Consider the following 16,864-nt stretch of genomic DNA (forward strand, 5'->3'; position numbering starts at 1 on the left):
TGTTCCTACTGCGCTCGTATTATGGTAGAACGTAATATAACATAACGTGGTATGATATAATGTAGTATGATGTAATAAAATGTAATTTAATATAATGCATCATTATACAATACCACGTAGTATAATATAACGTGATATGGTATAACGCAATGTAGCATAATGTAGTATAATATACGGTAATATAACGTAACATTATACAACGTAACATTATACAACATAATACAGTATAAGGCAATATAATATATCGTAATATAATATACCGTTATACAATAACATGTAATATAATATAACGAAATACAATATAACGTAATATAATATAAGGTTATATAGTATAACGTAATACAGTACATCGTAATATAATATAACGTAATATAATATGACATAATATAGAGTAACGTAACGTAATACAAAGCAATATGGTATACTGTAATATTATATAGCGTAATAGAATACATAGAGTATAGTAACATAGTATACTGTAATATAGTATAACGTAATATAGTATAACGTATAATGTAATATAGTATAATGTGTTATAATACGACTTAATATAATATATCGTAATACAATGTCACATAATATATTTTAACAAAAATAAGTATATAATAATTTCGTATATTACTGGTATATTTACTGTTGCAAATCGCGATATTAATTTTAGTATGACTTTAGACATTTAATTAGTATTTTATCTTCTTACGTTGTCTTATCTAGTTTATGCTGTTTCTACAACTTCTATTGAGTTAGCAACGTTATATCCCTTACTAACAATATTACTACTTCTTGCCCTTACGGGATTATGTTTCATTAATAAATTTACTAATCCGTCTATCTATAATATTGCGGAAGGATTATCTATCAATCTAGTTTAGAATTTGAAAGGTATCTTAAATGGCATGGAAGAAATATTTACTCAAGGTAGTGGATTAAATAATGATATTTCGATCGAATGATTTATCCAGTGAATAATTATTCGATGTTCATTATAAATTATTCCAATCATGTTATTTCAATAAATTTTCATTCTTTCGCGTGTACATGAAGAATGACCTGAAAATTACTTGATAATTATCTGAGTAATGACACATATGACGTGCGAACGAATAATTCTCTCGATTTAAAATGTTACTAATTTTGCGCGGAAAATCTATTTATTCGCATACAATTACGTAAATATGCGTATATTAATGGCTTATTAATATTCGATCATACATCAAACAAGTTACAACGAAATGAAATATTGAATAAAACTAATGAAAATAAGAAAATTCATGCGACCATATATTTATCATTTACAATTTAATTGTAATGTTTAATTTTTCAGTCAATTTTCTAGTAAAATAAGTTCACGATATCGATCTAATTATAACGTTCAACGCAACATTTGGTATAATGTCATCGTTCGACGTGATAATACGACGAATTGAAAATTCAAGTAAATTAAATTTTTCAATTTTAGTATTAAGAGGAGAGGTGAACATTCTAGATTTTCTTAAGGAGGTAGTGTGCAAATAATTAATTATACACTCGTGGCATGCAATCAACTCGGCTTTTCAAGTCGAAAGCTAAAATTTAGCGATTGATGTTATGACTACGATTTTCAAAGCAAATATGATGAGAATGAAGAGAAATATGATGAAATTGGCCAGAACGTTATGGAACTCCGAATATTTTAAAAATTATATTATTCTTGTCTCTCGGAGTTAAATTTAATAATCACGAGGTTTGCGTTCATTTTAATATTCTTTAATTAGTACCAATATCGTGTTTTATTTCTTTGTATATCCATATAATGTTACTACACGTATAATAAAGTTATATTGCTCTTATGATCATTGTTTTACCATCATTTAATTTGACATCGCAGAAGGATGCACGTAGTATGAATCAATTACAATCCGTCCAATAAACCAAATCCACAGATGGATTAAATAAGCTGAGGCCAATAATAAGGCTCCCAAAAATTTATAACTGCGAAGGAAGTTCGTTCAAAGTCAAATTCTCTCGCGTTCAAAAATGCACGCTTCGGGACTAAAATCCGCTCGGCACGCGTTGTTCTTTCTCCAGCTTGATATTTGCTGCGAAGAATCAGGCGTATTTTGTCACTTTTAATCGCGCTATAGTTATTCATGGGATGGCAGTGAAATTTAATAAAACCGTGCTACACGTTCGCGTGGAATAGAATATAAAAAAAAAGAAAAGGAAACGCGCGGAAAGGGAAAAAAGATACAATAAACCTGAAACTGAAAAGGAAAAAGGAAAATAAACAAGCTCGCGTAGTAAGTAAAACTGTGTGTTTTTACGTTTCGTAGATTCTTCGTCTGTAGACAGCGAAGATCCAGTTCAAATATTTCCCCTGTAAGCTGGGAATATTCATAACTGTACTTATTTGTACGTGCTCATCCATAACTATAGTTTATGTTGTATACACTTGGGATTTGTATAAGCATCATCGCCGCTTCGCTCAGCGCAAAAGATATAAATATTTCGTACGAACGATTAGCATTGATCCCGGGCTGAAGGAATACTTGTTGCGTTTCGTTTCATTAGCATTTCAAAGATGACTAACGTTCGATAATGATAATTACGTGGAACCATGGAATTATGTCTCTGTTTACCCATTTATAATTTTGCAACTCATAACGGCCGCGTGACCGATCAATCTGAAATCGATATTTTTAACGCATTATCTATATCGTTAAATTTATTTGAACTGATTAAACTGCGAAACTTTGTTGAAGATATTTTCTCAAAATTGTTTGTTTATGTGTCTCGTAATTGCGCTATCATAACAGTTTCAGAAATCATTGTATCGTACGTTTAATTTGCATTTCTTTGATGCACCGTTGAGATACTCCGTTGAGATCGAACATACTACTTACGTACTAGAAAAAATGATTACATATTTTTGTAATGAAAAATGTGCGCATTTCTACGTAAAACATTTACGTGAAAGAAGATAAACGTCGCATGATCATTTACGTACGTAATGCAGTCCTTTCTTTACAATGAATATAATTGTGGAGATTTATCACGTTTGTCATGTTCTTCATGTGAAATATCGCGAAATCCTTAAAAATATCCGACTCCCATTAATAATAATAATAATAGTTAAAACTACATTTTCAACATTGAAAATCGAAGGATTCTTTTTATCCCTTCTTGATGAAATAAATATACCACTAACTTCCATTACAACGTTCCTTCAGAAGTTCACAGTTTTGTTATTGAAGAATGAAATAAAAATAAAGAACCTTGCAATAGAAAAAGAAAACTATTCAAATTCTGTTTGGAATAAAGAGGATTATTCAAATCCTGTCATTTATATGTAAAGTAGACTAGTTTCTTTAACGATCAAATAAGAAAGGTAGAAAAAGAAAAAAAGTAGAGTAGGATCGATATTATTTCTCACCTGAAGATGGTACATGTTCGCGATTTCTTCGAATCTCGCATAATTCTCGCTCAATTTGGGAAGGCGGATATGAACAGAGGCCCTGATGGTTGTCCCCAGGTTGGTCGGGCAAAATGTGAGGAAGCCGAACCGACGGTGCCGCGAGAATCGTATTTCCTCCCCGACTTCGGTAACCGCTTTAACAAGCCTCGAGTATACGGACGACAGATTGCCACCCTTTTCCATCGATATCAGACGCATGTGATCCTCCTCGTTGCACCAGACGAGAAAAGTTTTTGCCTCGTTAAAAAATATTCCTCTGCCTGGAAATAGGATAGCGAGCGGGTAACGAGGAAAGAAGGGTAGGGTTTTGTTTCTTCTTCGTTTAAAGTTTAAAGTTTCAGAAAAGAGACTCGGCCGCTTTAGTTAGCAGATCGTGGATCTTTCTTTGTGAGATTCGATATATATCGTAGGATTTAGAATTTCGTGATGATATCTTCTTTAATATTAATCCTTTCGCTGTGAATTAAAATTACAATATGCCGCGATAGCAACGTCGTAAAATTTGAAAAAAGGTGGTTTCGTTTGAGTTCCGTGTACGGTTAAAAATTTTGAGAATCGTTACCGTCCAGTGAAACGTAAAAAAAAAGGGAAGTTATGCTGCAATAACGGTGTCGTCAAATTTGGGAAAAAGTGGTTTTATGTGAGTTTTGTGTATAACTAAAAATTTTAAGAATTATTACCGCCCACTATAACGGAAAAACGGTGTTCCAACTTTGTAAATTAAAATTACGATATACTGCGATAACAGCGTCGAGAAAAGAAATTTTTTTCTTTTGTGTGAGCTTCGTATGTGATTAAAAATTTTGAAAATGATTACTGCACAATGAAACGTAAAGAAAGGGTTCCAACTCTTTAAATTAAAATTATGATATGCTGCAATAATAGTGAAAATTTGAGGAAACGTAGTTTTTAGGTAAATTTTGTTTATGGCTAATGGTTATTTATGTATTGCTTTATATGTACACCTCGCGCGATAAATTTTATAATATAGTAGACTGTACCAGTTGACAGTGTTTCATATCGAATTTCTATTCATCCGACTGAAACACTGGAACGTAAAAACCGAGCTAAATATTCGATACGGAAGAAAATTTCCTTTTCACCGCGCAATTTCTCGGTTTTCTTACGTTGTTCTTTGTAAACAGAGCCGCATGTGCGTCACAACCAGAATGGAATATTAATAATTCAATCCCGCGATGCCTAAGGCAAATGTAAACGCATGTCGTAACCAAACCACATTCGATTATCTTTAAATCGGCACTGGATTTACCCTTTGAGTAGGTATCATGGAAGAGAGATATACATGAAAACAGCGAAAAGACTGTAGATACGAATAAGTACGGATATTCCTCGAATAGTTTTATAAACGGCTGCGCTAACCATTTGGCTTCCAAAATATATTTTTCCCTATCCAGCATATTTTCAGAAATACTATTAAAAATAATTTTAAGAATACACGAAAGTCGTACAATTAATCAATAAATATTGAAAAAATAAATAAATACGTAGAATATTTAATTTTCTGGATTATGTTTGATTTCGATAATTATGGAAAAATAGTTTTCTTTTTTTGTTCGGCTAGCGTCTATGATTGAGTCAATGCCCATCGCGTAAACTATATTACTATATTATACTAAAACTATATTATACTACTATAATACTATATTATACTATACTATACTACTATATTATTAGCTCCCTTTCTAAATAACATAAGGCGTATAAAATCACAGTTCACGTGATGTTGACAGGAATTGAAACGACATTTTGAGTTGCTTATAACGTAACAATGTTAGCATCTCTAAGAGGAAAGTTGGAAGTTGTATTCCTATCCAAATTTAACTTATGAAATTTTTCGTATAAATTAATTGATGTATGTTGTCGTTAGCAGCGATGGGAGAGCATCAAATTTTATAAAAATAGTACTCACCTTTGTTTTGATGTGCGACAAATCGTTCGTACTTCGAGAAAGTCGGCTTCTTTTCTTAGCCGTTTAACCTGTCGCAACCTTAAGACAATGATACGATATAACAAATACAGAAATATTATCAACTTCAAAAAGTGATTCAGCTACGATCGAGAGGCTGTGAAGGAAAGTAATACAAGTGACGAACATCGTAGTATTTACACCTGCAATTTCTCGACAAACCCCTCCGCAAAGTTAAACATTAATAGAAAAATCTGTATATACTATGTATTGTGTAATACACCTGTGTAATATATCCGTGTACTATCGAATATTCTTGTCTCTTGCTTTTGATTTTTCGTACAATGAATTACTATAAAATACGTGTAGTTCTAAAAGTAAATTGTGATCTCATTTAAACAAGAAAACGATTAATTTTATTTCAAGTAATTTCGTTTCATTTAGAAATGATCATGACCTTAAAATCTCAAAAATATTGCTTAGACAATATTGTCCGTGCAAAAACCAAATTTTGCTTGAAACAGTTCTTCTAATACCGAATATATAACGACCATAATTCGAAAGACAAACACGTCGTAAGATTATAATGGAACCTCTCATACATGCTTCCTTATCTTACAATTTGAATTATAGAGGAAATATTTCTTCGAATGACGAGTACATGTATAACGAACGTAACTCGGAAGACAATTACATCAAAAGTTCACAAAGAATCATCCTGTATACGCTTTCATATTTTACGATTGAGGTTATAGAGCAAATCATTCAAAATATGTGTATATTTCTATATCGATTCGAGGCGTCTATTTATTAGTTTCACGTTAAACTTGGACTAAAAATATTCTTGGTACGTAGTAATACCAATGTATGAAAACAAAATGGACGCGATCGTAATACGATTCTTCGAGGGACGTGAGCTGAAAGGGAGAAAAATAATTTGATCGAACGGCAACGAGCGTTCGTAAATAACAAGCAACGGTGGTCAGTCACAAAGGCAATCTGTTATCTAGTGCGGTTCAAAGGAACAAAAGCGACAATTATCTGCACGAGGACAATCGAAAGACGGAAATGAAATGTTCGATTATATTCGTTTGAAACATCTGAACACAGCGCAGCCTCTGTGATGATAATTTTGCACGCGCATCAAACGAACGGTCGTGTTATTTGGAGAATAAACAACGTGATAACGAATTAAATATAAAATAAAATGATATAATTATTTATCGACAATAAGAAGAGTTTTGTTCATTCGAAGAATATACAGTGTTGTGGAAAATTCCTTTGCAATATTCTTTTTAGGGTGTTACTCGTCTATGGTTCCACCTGGTTCATATATTTATTGAAAATGCTGAAATGACTTCTAAGATACTAAATACGAAATAACAAAACCTACTTTATTAAAAAATTATTCGGCTACATCTCCGAAGAAACTTCTTCATGCGAGCACGATAATAAAAAGAAATCGTATAGAGCAGCGGTTTTTAGCCTGCGGTGGTCCTCTGATCTCCATGCGACTACGAAATCCTCATACATGTATGTCCTTATTGTATTATTCGAAAAAAATATATTTAGAGTGTGTATTTATCTATTTATAATGCTTCTCTTCTTTCCAAAAAGAATGATGATGAATTTAAATTATTAGTTAAGACTTCGGGGGGAGGGCGAGAACAAAAAATCATTCAAAGAAGCTGGAGTATCAATTATTTTGAATCACATAATCAATATTTCTCCGAATAAGGAGATATTGCAACTTTAGAATTAGATTCAATATTTCTTAAGAAATCGTATTTACGATTCTTACAAATCTTAAGAAACGTTTCCGATCACCAAGTCCCTACCAAGTCAAGTGGTGTTTTTGTAACCATTCGAAGATTTGCCGCCTAAAATTATTTCTTCTCAAGATTTAGCGTTTATTCGGAATAAACACACTTAGAGACTCCATTATATTGTAGAAAACACCTCGGTGTTAAATACTGAAGGACAAAGCTAAAGACTTTCTACCACAATACGTCCTCGCGCTGACAGTTTATGATAATATAATCAGCAATTGTGTTGACAAAGACCGTGCTAAAATGCAATAAGTTACATTGGCGAGGTATTCACAATAAGAGGAGGAAACCTCTTTGGTTAGCTTTGAAAACTCCCTTCGAATGGCGGCTGATTCTCTCTTGTACATGGTCTGGTCTCTTTAATATACTTTAACCCTGTTGAGCCGTTTAATCTCGGCAGCAAAGAGATTTCCCAAGGCCATCATGATGAAAATCGCTAATGCAAGTTCACTTAATCACGAAACCCTTCGTCGACTTTCTGGCAAGCTACGGGGACCCACAAGAATGCCAATGCCATCGGTTTGTATTTCGATTCAGACCGACGATAATCTTTAACTCTGTGAAGAATTAGGGTAGAAGTACACAGAAAGTTGTACACTTCGTACCGATTCAGCTTGGTTTTAAATTTCCATGGAACTATTGGAACTTCAAATCACATCTGCTAATGGCAACAAAGACAATGTTCGTAGGAAACGCTGAGCTTTTAAGATTTTTAATTAAACTCTGAATCGTAGAAATGAGATTTTTCATCTCGAGAGGATGAGTTGATTTTTAATTTAATTTATGGAAATATAGAGAGATACTCGAAGTTTTGAAGCTTCTGACTACGCTCTACAGGTTCTACCATTAGATATTCGAAAAGCGTTAGTTTTTCGTTGTCGCGCTGTTGATTCTGCCAATTATAAATCGTCTACATTTCACTTTACTGGGGAATGAATTGTTCATCGTGATAGAGGTGTAAGATCTTGGACACTGCGGAGGTAGTGAATTCAGCAACTTCCCATTCGGTGGACTTAATAATTAGGCCTCTGGACTTGGAAGTCTCGCTGGTACTACAGCTCGTGATATGTACAATGATAGTTATGCGTACTATTCCGCGTATCAATATAATAATATTGGAAAACCACAAGCTATGATTACTGTATATAAAGTTTCCTAAAATGTTAGGGACAAGCTTTAGGGATATGTAGTATTCATTAAAACAAGCAAACAATGTCTTCATGAACACAAGTCGGAAAACCATTCGTTTCGGAGTTACGAGATGTTTTTGTTAGTGATACATTACCTCTGCCGCATATTTTGAATATACCCCTGTTCATTTCAACACATAGAAACATACACATGCTCAAAAATCACTGGCATTTTACTTATTTTTTGATAGCAGCTTATATCTCTTATTTCTATATACTATAATTTTTTAATGTCCTCCCATATAGAGGTCCAAGTGATTTAAATTGGACAAACGAGACTACCTTCTGGAAAACGTTGCGTTTAAGTATTGTCTTAGAGACTTAAAGTGAAAAACATCTTGTAGGTCCGAAACGAACGGTTACTTAGACCCACGTTTGTTAGGACTTGAGATCTTTTTGCTTCTTTCGGTAAATAACATAATAGTACTAGATGCTTCTAACTTTTATGGCCAATATTATTACGTTTTATATATAGGAAACGTTATATATAAAACATAGCGAGATCACTATCAAAACGGAGAGAAAACTCTCGACCAATTTGACCGCTCGGAAACCATTGTTCTGTAAAATACCAACAAATTAGAGATCGAATAAAGTAACAGGTGCAAAATCTACGTCGAGGCTTCTACGAAAATATACTAATTTCCATCGTGAATGTACGTACAAATTAGTACGTCAAAAGTATACGGATTACATATTCAGAAAACTTTCGTTTCTGCATTTCGAGGCAACAGTTGTCGCTCCATTCTGAATAACTCGAGCCTTATATCATCCTCTGCGGGCCACGTAACTTAATCAAAACCGAATACTTTTCCGAACTAACTAGAAATATACCGAAAAATATAAATAACGATCTTTATCGTAACATGTTTTTATATCAAATCCGGTAAATAACAATCCCGCCGTTTAACGATATTTTCGTTTTAAATCAGATTCCGCTCTTTTACAATTTATCCCGTGAAACGGCCCGTTTTTACGGTCCTCAGGATGATTGATTGAAAATCCACTGGAAGCATTGAACTGTTTTTGTACGGGCAAGAGAGAATCGCGATGAAAATCAACAAACAGCTGGACCGGTCGTGACGCTTGTCAAGCCGCCATTTCGCTAACCCATCTACCAACGGGTTCCCTCTAATCCCAGAAACTTTCGGTTTAATCTTCGTTTAAACTTGAACCGCCCAATTTCGAGCATTCGGCTTACCGTGGATTAATGTTTTCAAACGAGCTGAAGGAACTTGCGGCATTGTAATTGAATGTTTTACTCGAACTGCGATGATCCTCAAGCCGGCGAACAAGACGAATCGGAATTTTCCCACGAAAAATCAATTAACTGATTATTGCCTCGAATACGATTATAACCTCAGAATGGAATAATTGTCCTGTATCGTTGACAACGTTTTCTAGTCTGATTCAGTACAAAGAATACTAGTACTTTGTTATAATGATATTGATGCTAATGTTATAATACGCTGTATATCATATTAGTGTATTTATATACTGCAATTCAATATTAATGTTAAATTTAGTATTAGTATTACGATATTAATTACTTATTATGCCGAAGTGAATGTTAAAAAATTAAAAAATATAAATTCAAATAAAAATGAGAAATGTATTTCTCTTTTAATTTCGGCACTTACATCGTTCATTTATTTGTTAAATTACTTGAACGCTATGAACTTTTAGTGTTTACTATCTTCATACATTTAGCAAAAACAAATGATAAATTGAATTTTCATAGGGAGAATAAATGGTAAAATGTGGATAGTGATGATCATAATTTAATATATATTCCTGATTAGTCATCGGATTGGTCAAATTTATTTATTCGTACGCTATACTTTCATTTTCCTCGAACATTGTCTAGTTTGCGTTTACCTAGAATTAAGCAGAGAAAAATTTTTAGAACAACGAATGGAAGGTTAATACCAATTGGGATGCTTAGAAGTAATTTCAAGTTTAAAGCTGACTGGGAGCACAGATTAAGGGAATTGCTTCGCGAACGATTTCAGGTTATTCTGAATTCGCTCACCTCAGTTCCTATTAAACAACTTACATTGTATTAGCCTGGTTCATATGAAACCTCGTTTCCCCAGTGTTTGATTGCTTAATATCGCTCATTTTCTCTTATTGTCAATTATTACCGTCATTATTCCCCACATTGAAAAAGAAATTTACTATAATACACGCGTATTGAATGCAAACAAGATTTTTATTATCGTTATTGCTTTTCACGAACCATGAAAATATTCGTTTAATATCCTTCTTTATTATAAACACGGGAAATGTGTTGCAAATATTGTCGATAACGTAAATTTAACATTTCATGATGGTTATGGAAAAATTGAAATAGCGTGGAAATTATTTTGATTAAATACCTCTATATTTCAAAGAAATCGTCCGATTAAAGTTTTATTCGAGAAAATGATATTTTACGAGTATACACTACTATTTAGTACACTTTCTATATTGTGTACTATTTATCGCAGTACATCGAGCCTCCTACTATCTGGTACACCACGAAACGACATACCAAATACACGAGAGAGGTATTTTGACCATTGCTAAGAGTTAAAAACATTCTGTACAGCAGTTTAAGAATCTCCATTTCCAAACCTATTCGAATATCCTTTGAAACAGCTTACAAATTTTTCCAAAGTAACTGTGCGTCTTTCGATTGAAATGTCTTCTGTATCTTCGATAAATGAGATCACTGTCGGAAGCACGAAATATCAAACAATGTAATCCATTGAAAGTCTCCTTCGTTTAAGTTCTTCCTCGAAATGGAAAAGGAATAGAAAAATTGTCCAGTTACCAAGGTTTCCACCTTAAGAATAATCCTGACTTAAGAATAATCAGAAAAGTGTTAGATTGAAAATTGATTAGCTTTTGTAGGAGTATCTTGGAGTAGACAAAGAAGCCTGATAAACCCAAACAAATATCCTCACAAAGCACCTTTGCTCCAGCTTACGATCTAATTACCGACACGCTGAAGGGCACATCTGGCGCGGATCGTGCTTAAATAAAATTAAAAGTTGCAACTCCATCAGGCTCATTAATCTGCGTCCTGTGGAGCCGAAGCATCGTTGAATCGCTTTTCGAGGATGCAGTTGCCACAACAAGATTCGACGAAGGCAGTGACGGAAGATAAATTTCAGACAGGTTTAAAAGCTATGGCGATCGATCTGCTAAAGTTTGAGGAAAGTTAGCGCAGAGGTATAAAAGGGGAACGATCATTACTCACCGCTTGGCCAGAACCTATTGGCGTTGGCTGCCTCTAAAAATCGATCACCCTCCTTGAACAGAAAGTGATCGTCTATCAGTTGTTGTTGCGTCTCTTTGTCCATCGCGGCCAGACTGTAATAAGTCCCTTTCAGATCGCCATCTAACGAGCGTAAGGCTTGCTGTACCTGAAGATGAAAGAAAGAACGAACTGAGAGAAACGAAAGTATAACGGAAGAGATGTGCTGCGTAAATAGATTGGAAAAGGCGATCGCAGTAGCTTTTTCGTGGCGATTTATATAGTCAAGTTGTCTCCAGTCGACAACAAAGCAGGTAAAATGCGATTATAAAAAGCAATTATACGCTTTAACGAAACGAGTGGATTTTTCGTGCCAGCAGAAATCAATTAGCTACGTGCACATTGTGCGGCTTGATTTAACTTTTCTAACGCGGTAACCAACCGTGTAACCGTAAAGACATAGACCTTGTTCTTCCGTTTCTCTATCTCTCTGTGTTTTTACCCTTTCTTCCGGGTTATTTTCCTCCTTTCTTCCCACCAATCCTCTCCCCTTTTTCTTTTTTCTCCTCTTTTCCTTTTTTTTTTTTTTTTTTTTTTTTGATGGATTTTCGTTGGCGCGTTGACGAATTGAAAGAAGTGCACTGTGTTAGCTAAAGAGTTTACTTCGCTCCCTTTTTGTTCCCGTTTGGTAAGCAGAATTGGAAGAGAAATGAGTTTAAATAGGGGCCTTGCTTATAGATGTTTATGGTGTACAAGTAGGGAATTCAGTTTTACGCGAAAACGAATAAAAGTGTTGCAAATTTCATTACTTTTTTTTATCGACATTAAGTTACGAATGTAACGCTGGAATAAAATTACAGTAGCAAAAATTAAAAACAGAATTCATGTTCTGTCTGTTTTATTCCCCCATATGTAAAAATTCTAGAAAATTTTAATATCCAAAATCTTAATATCCAATTAATAAAACCACGATCTAAACTGCTTTCCTCTTTACATCGTTTACCATGGAAAAATGGTGTCCGTATTACAAACACTAAAACTAATCATGCAATTTGCCCACCTTCTCGCTTCATGCGAAATAATATGTGAAATGTCCGTTTGAACACTTCAGGTTGTTCATCTGCATTGTATCAGGAAGTATATTATTTGTCTGCCGTGTAGCTCGCATAAAACTGAATGGAAATCTACATTCCTTCGTTTCCCGTACTTTTTGTTTGAAACGTTGGAAATTCTACGGCATTCTCTTTGGCACAATAAATATGCACAATATTCGTGCAATTTTCATTCTATTACTAAATTCGAGTACGATATTAATATCGTTTTTTTAAATCCCGTATATGAGCTATATGTTACGTCTTAACTCTGGTCTCTCTTCCGATTTCCAAAAACTAAAAAACATTGTGCGCATTAGTCGTCTACACTTTATCTCTTGTTCCATGAATTTACGCTTTCGAAAAAACTCGAAATTCCTTTTTACCACTACCATGCAAAACGAAAATCCAAAAGCTTAATGATTTTCCTTTCAGCGACTGTTCCACAATTAAAAACCAAGTTCATATTACAAATCTCTGTTCATATTACAAAATGTAAGTAATTTAATAGGCTTGATTTATGGGTAGTTTTACGATGCTGGAATACACAGAATATACTGTGTAAAGTTATACAAAATATCCAAAGCACAGCTTCACGATATTTAATAGGTGAAACGAATGTCTATTTAGATCTTATTTTTATACTTATGTTCACGAAAATGTAAAATTGCAGAAACATTCGCAATTACACACAAGAATGTATAGAATATACATAGCACGAAAAATTATATAAAATATCCAAGGTATTTGTTATAATATACAGAGTGTCTCAGTTAAATGAGACTACCTAAATATTTACGATTGTATGAAAAAAGTTCTCCGGAAAAAGTTAAACTATTTCAAGAGATACATGGAAAAAATTTTTCTCGAGTTTATCTTTCTTAGATTTCATCGGTATTTTTTTAAATAGAACCATATGTATCTTTCTACGCTAGTAGATGTGATTTTTTATTCTCCACACAAAAGTATTAAAGTACTTATGTCGGAAAACACATGGTTTAAAACATATTCCGATTTTAATTTCATCAAATGTAGTGTACGAAGGACAAGGAAAATATAAACGCTGGAGTATTACTTTGCGTTTTTCCTTGTTTTTCACACGTTAAGTGTTACAGAATCAAGGTTAACATATCTTTTAAACTTCTCAGACGCAAGTACCTTAATACTTTTTAAAAGGCGTCAATTGGTAGATACAAAAATATAGAGTTCCACTTAGAAATATACCGATAACATTGAGATTGCGTGAAAAAATGACCTCGAGAAAAAGTTCTTTCCTGAAATAGTTTAACTTTGTCCTGAGAAATTTTCTCATTCACAAAACACAAATAAAATAGATATTTAGATGATCTCATTTAGCTGATCATCTTGTCGTGTAACAGGTAAAACAAATCTCTATTCAATATATTCCCTATACTGATAACTATTAAACATTATAGCTCCTCATAATTTCCACTTAAATATCTATTTAAATTAAAGTTTGATTGCGCTCGTAAAAATATGAAATATAATAAACATCCGCGGTCTGCTAATTATAACAAACTTTTCGATTTGGTGTACCTTTGCCTCCAAATCCAAGTAGTGGGATTTGGTCATAGTAGGATTCAACGGATACCCATTGACCGACCTGGCGCAACGGATTCTCGTCGAAATCACGAATTGTCCCTCGGGATCGAGATCTCCTAGTTGCTCCGGTTCTCCCCAATCCAAATCCGGATGGACGTCGCTCGATGTGAAATTAATATGATACTCCTCGATCACTGGGTCGAACAAAGCAGCGAACACGTCATAAGCGTTCTGATCAGGCGCGTAAACACCAACGCCCGAATCTGGATTCTTTAAACCCGATTGGATCACGTCCATCAAAGTGGAGCCGGTATTCGTTACGCGTGTCTTAAGCGTATCGAACACCCGCTGCGTTAAATGTTTCTTCAATAGCGATCTGCTATCGATTTGAGCGAACTCCGCATACGCTTGTTCGAGGGCTTTCACACGCTCGTCGTTCGGGTTCATGAAACCCGGCATCGTCTTCTTCTCGCAGGCACACAGCCGTTTGTCGCACATCTTGCGTTAGGATAGCTACTCTTGGCCCGGGTTGGAGAAGGAAAGTGACGAAGGATTTGGTTCTGAAAATGGTTTTAGGAAATAGGGATAAGGAGCTGGGATTATAGCGTCGGGGCGTAGTTGTAGGTATAATTCGAGTTTTATTGTTGTTGGAAGTTCTAACATGGTAATTTAATAGCGACAGCTTTGCGAAACGGATGATGAAATTTTCGGGATATTTTTGTACCCGGTGCGAGGGGAGATGTTTTATATAAGGAAAGCTGGCAGGTAGTATTTCCGTATGATTCAACTTTTTGACGTTTGTACGAGAGAAGGAAAAACAAGGAAATTGTATTGTAATTAGTAAGATAATGGATATTTAAAAACAGAATAGGAGTGGAATATTGAACGAGAAAGAAAAGAGTTTTATTATCTGATTCCTTTTTAATACATGGTATATATAATGTGACTGTTTTTTAAATAAAGAGGATAGAGAGAGAGTTTACGTTTTTAGTCACACCAAAATCAGTAAAAGATTATGCATAGCAGGAAAAAGTTGGAATATCCTACAATCTGAATATTCATTACGGATAACATTGAAAGATCTACGTGTGTGTACTAAATCTAGATATTTACAAGATTCATCAATGAGAGCGAAAAGATCTGCAAGATTTCTACGAGATCTCCCTATAAGATCTATAAGATCTAGAAAATATCCAAAATCTAATGAGGATAAAAATAAAAATAAAATCTACAATATCCGTAATATCTAATGGAAATGTACGGTAAATTTCTGAAATAGCAGTCAATTCCTTCTATTTTTTACAAAGAAAGCTTTCGCTTCCATTACAATCATTCAGTATCTTCAAACTAAAAAAAACTCTCAAACTCTTCAAAAAATGAATAAAGATAGAACGCAATCTCTTTTTCACTTTAATCGACACTCATCCACGCAAATAGACATGGAAATAGACAAAGAATACCGAGTCGCAGTATTACATGAACACTCGTACGAACAAGATGTCATATCTATCTGAGCCACGAAAATACAAGATGTATCAATAAGAAGTATGTACTATCTAAAATAACTTGTTGCCTATTGATTTTATCCAAAAACGTTTTAAATAAATTATGTTACATTTCAAGGGACTCATCGGATGGACGCAATGTTATTCTTTTATATCTTATATTTTCTGAGATATCAGCCTGATCCTGAGTCCTTAAAACGACAGCGTATATTTTTTCTAGTATTAGTCGATCCAGTTGGACATTCTTTATAAGAAGGTTTTAACCTATTTCTGTCCTTTCCATTAGTTTGGCATATAGTTTAACTTCAATTTGTCAAATTTAACGTATAAAAAACAAAGGCAACGTGAACACAAGAATGCCGCCTCTCGTCTTTCCTTGTCCCTCATGCATTGAATTTGACAAATTAAAGTTAGAATATCTGCTAAACTAATGGCTTTTCCGTATAAATAGGTTAATACTTTTCTGTAGAGAATGTTACCTTACCATTTAGATATCTTAGAAAATCTAAAATATTAGAAAATAACATTGCATCCGTCCGATAAATTCCTTCAAATTCAACGTAACTCATTTAAGACGTTATTCAAGAAAATCGCTTATGTGACGAATTATTTTACACAATATTTCATATCGACTCACCCTGTGTATTCTAAACTTTCATCATCTTCTATTTGTCTCATCCCTTTCTTCCCTATTGACGCTGTATAAACTGTTTCGAAATTCGCTAGAAATACCGAAACACCGGAGAAACTCCGAAAAAATCGGGTCCCAGACGTCCGATCTCGGTCTTAACCGTCTTTGAACGCTTAGTGAGTACTTACTTCCGACAGAGATTATCCAGTCTCAACCCGAAATCGTTACAGTCGCCGATCCTTCAGCCGCTGATTATTCCGTGCTCTAAACTTCGCGCTAGTGGCGGCTTGTCTGGACGTCTCTCTATCGTTTTTTCTCTTTCTGCTATACCCGATGTTCTCCCTTTTCCCGGACGCACGGCGTTCGCGGAGGATCCCCCGGAGCGTCGAGTTTTAATTACACATATTTTTTGTGCGAGCCGCTCTCGAGGCTC

The 16,864-nt window shown here is 34.3% G+C and overlaps 1 protein-coding gene across 1 annotated transcript; it reads right to left on the minus strand.

Annotated features, from left to right (window-relative positions):
• Positions 1–3,412: 3,412 nt before the first annotated feature.
• On the minus strand, positions 3,413–16,858 carry LOC100742265 (arginine kinase-like; the record flags this gene model as incomplete). Its single annotated transcript, XM_024367669.2, has 4 exons — positions 16,620–16,858; positions 14,290–14,855; positions 11,645–11,810; positions 3,413–3,714 (listed from the first exon to the last, which is right to left on the minus strand). Coding segments are annotated over exons 2-4 (972 nt in total), but the record flags the coding sequence as incomplete, so codon positions are not given.
• Positions 16,859–16,864: the final 6 nt, after the last annotated feature.

This window comes from Bombus impatiens, unplaced genomic scaffold (genome assembly GCF_000188095.3).
Source record: "Bombus impatiens unplaced genomic scaffold, BIMP_2.2 scf_0343, whole genome shotgun sequence".
Taxonomy (NCBI): domain Eukaryota; kingdom Metazoa; phylum Arthropoda; class Insecta; order Hymenoptera; family Apidae; genus Bombus; species Bombus impatiens.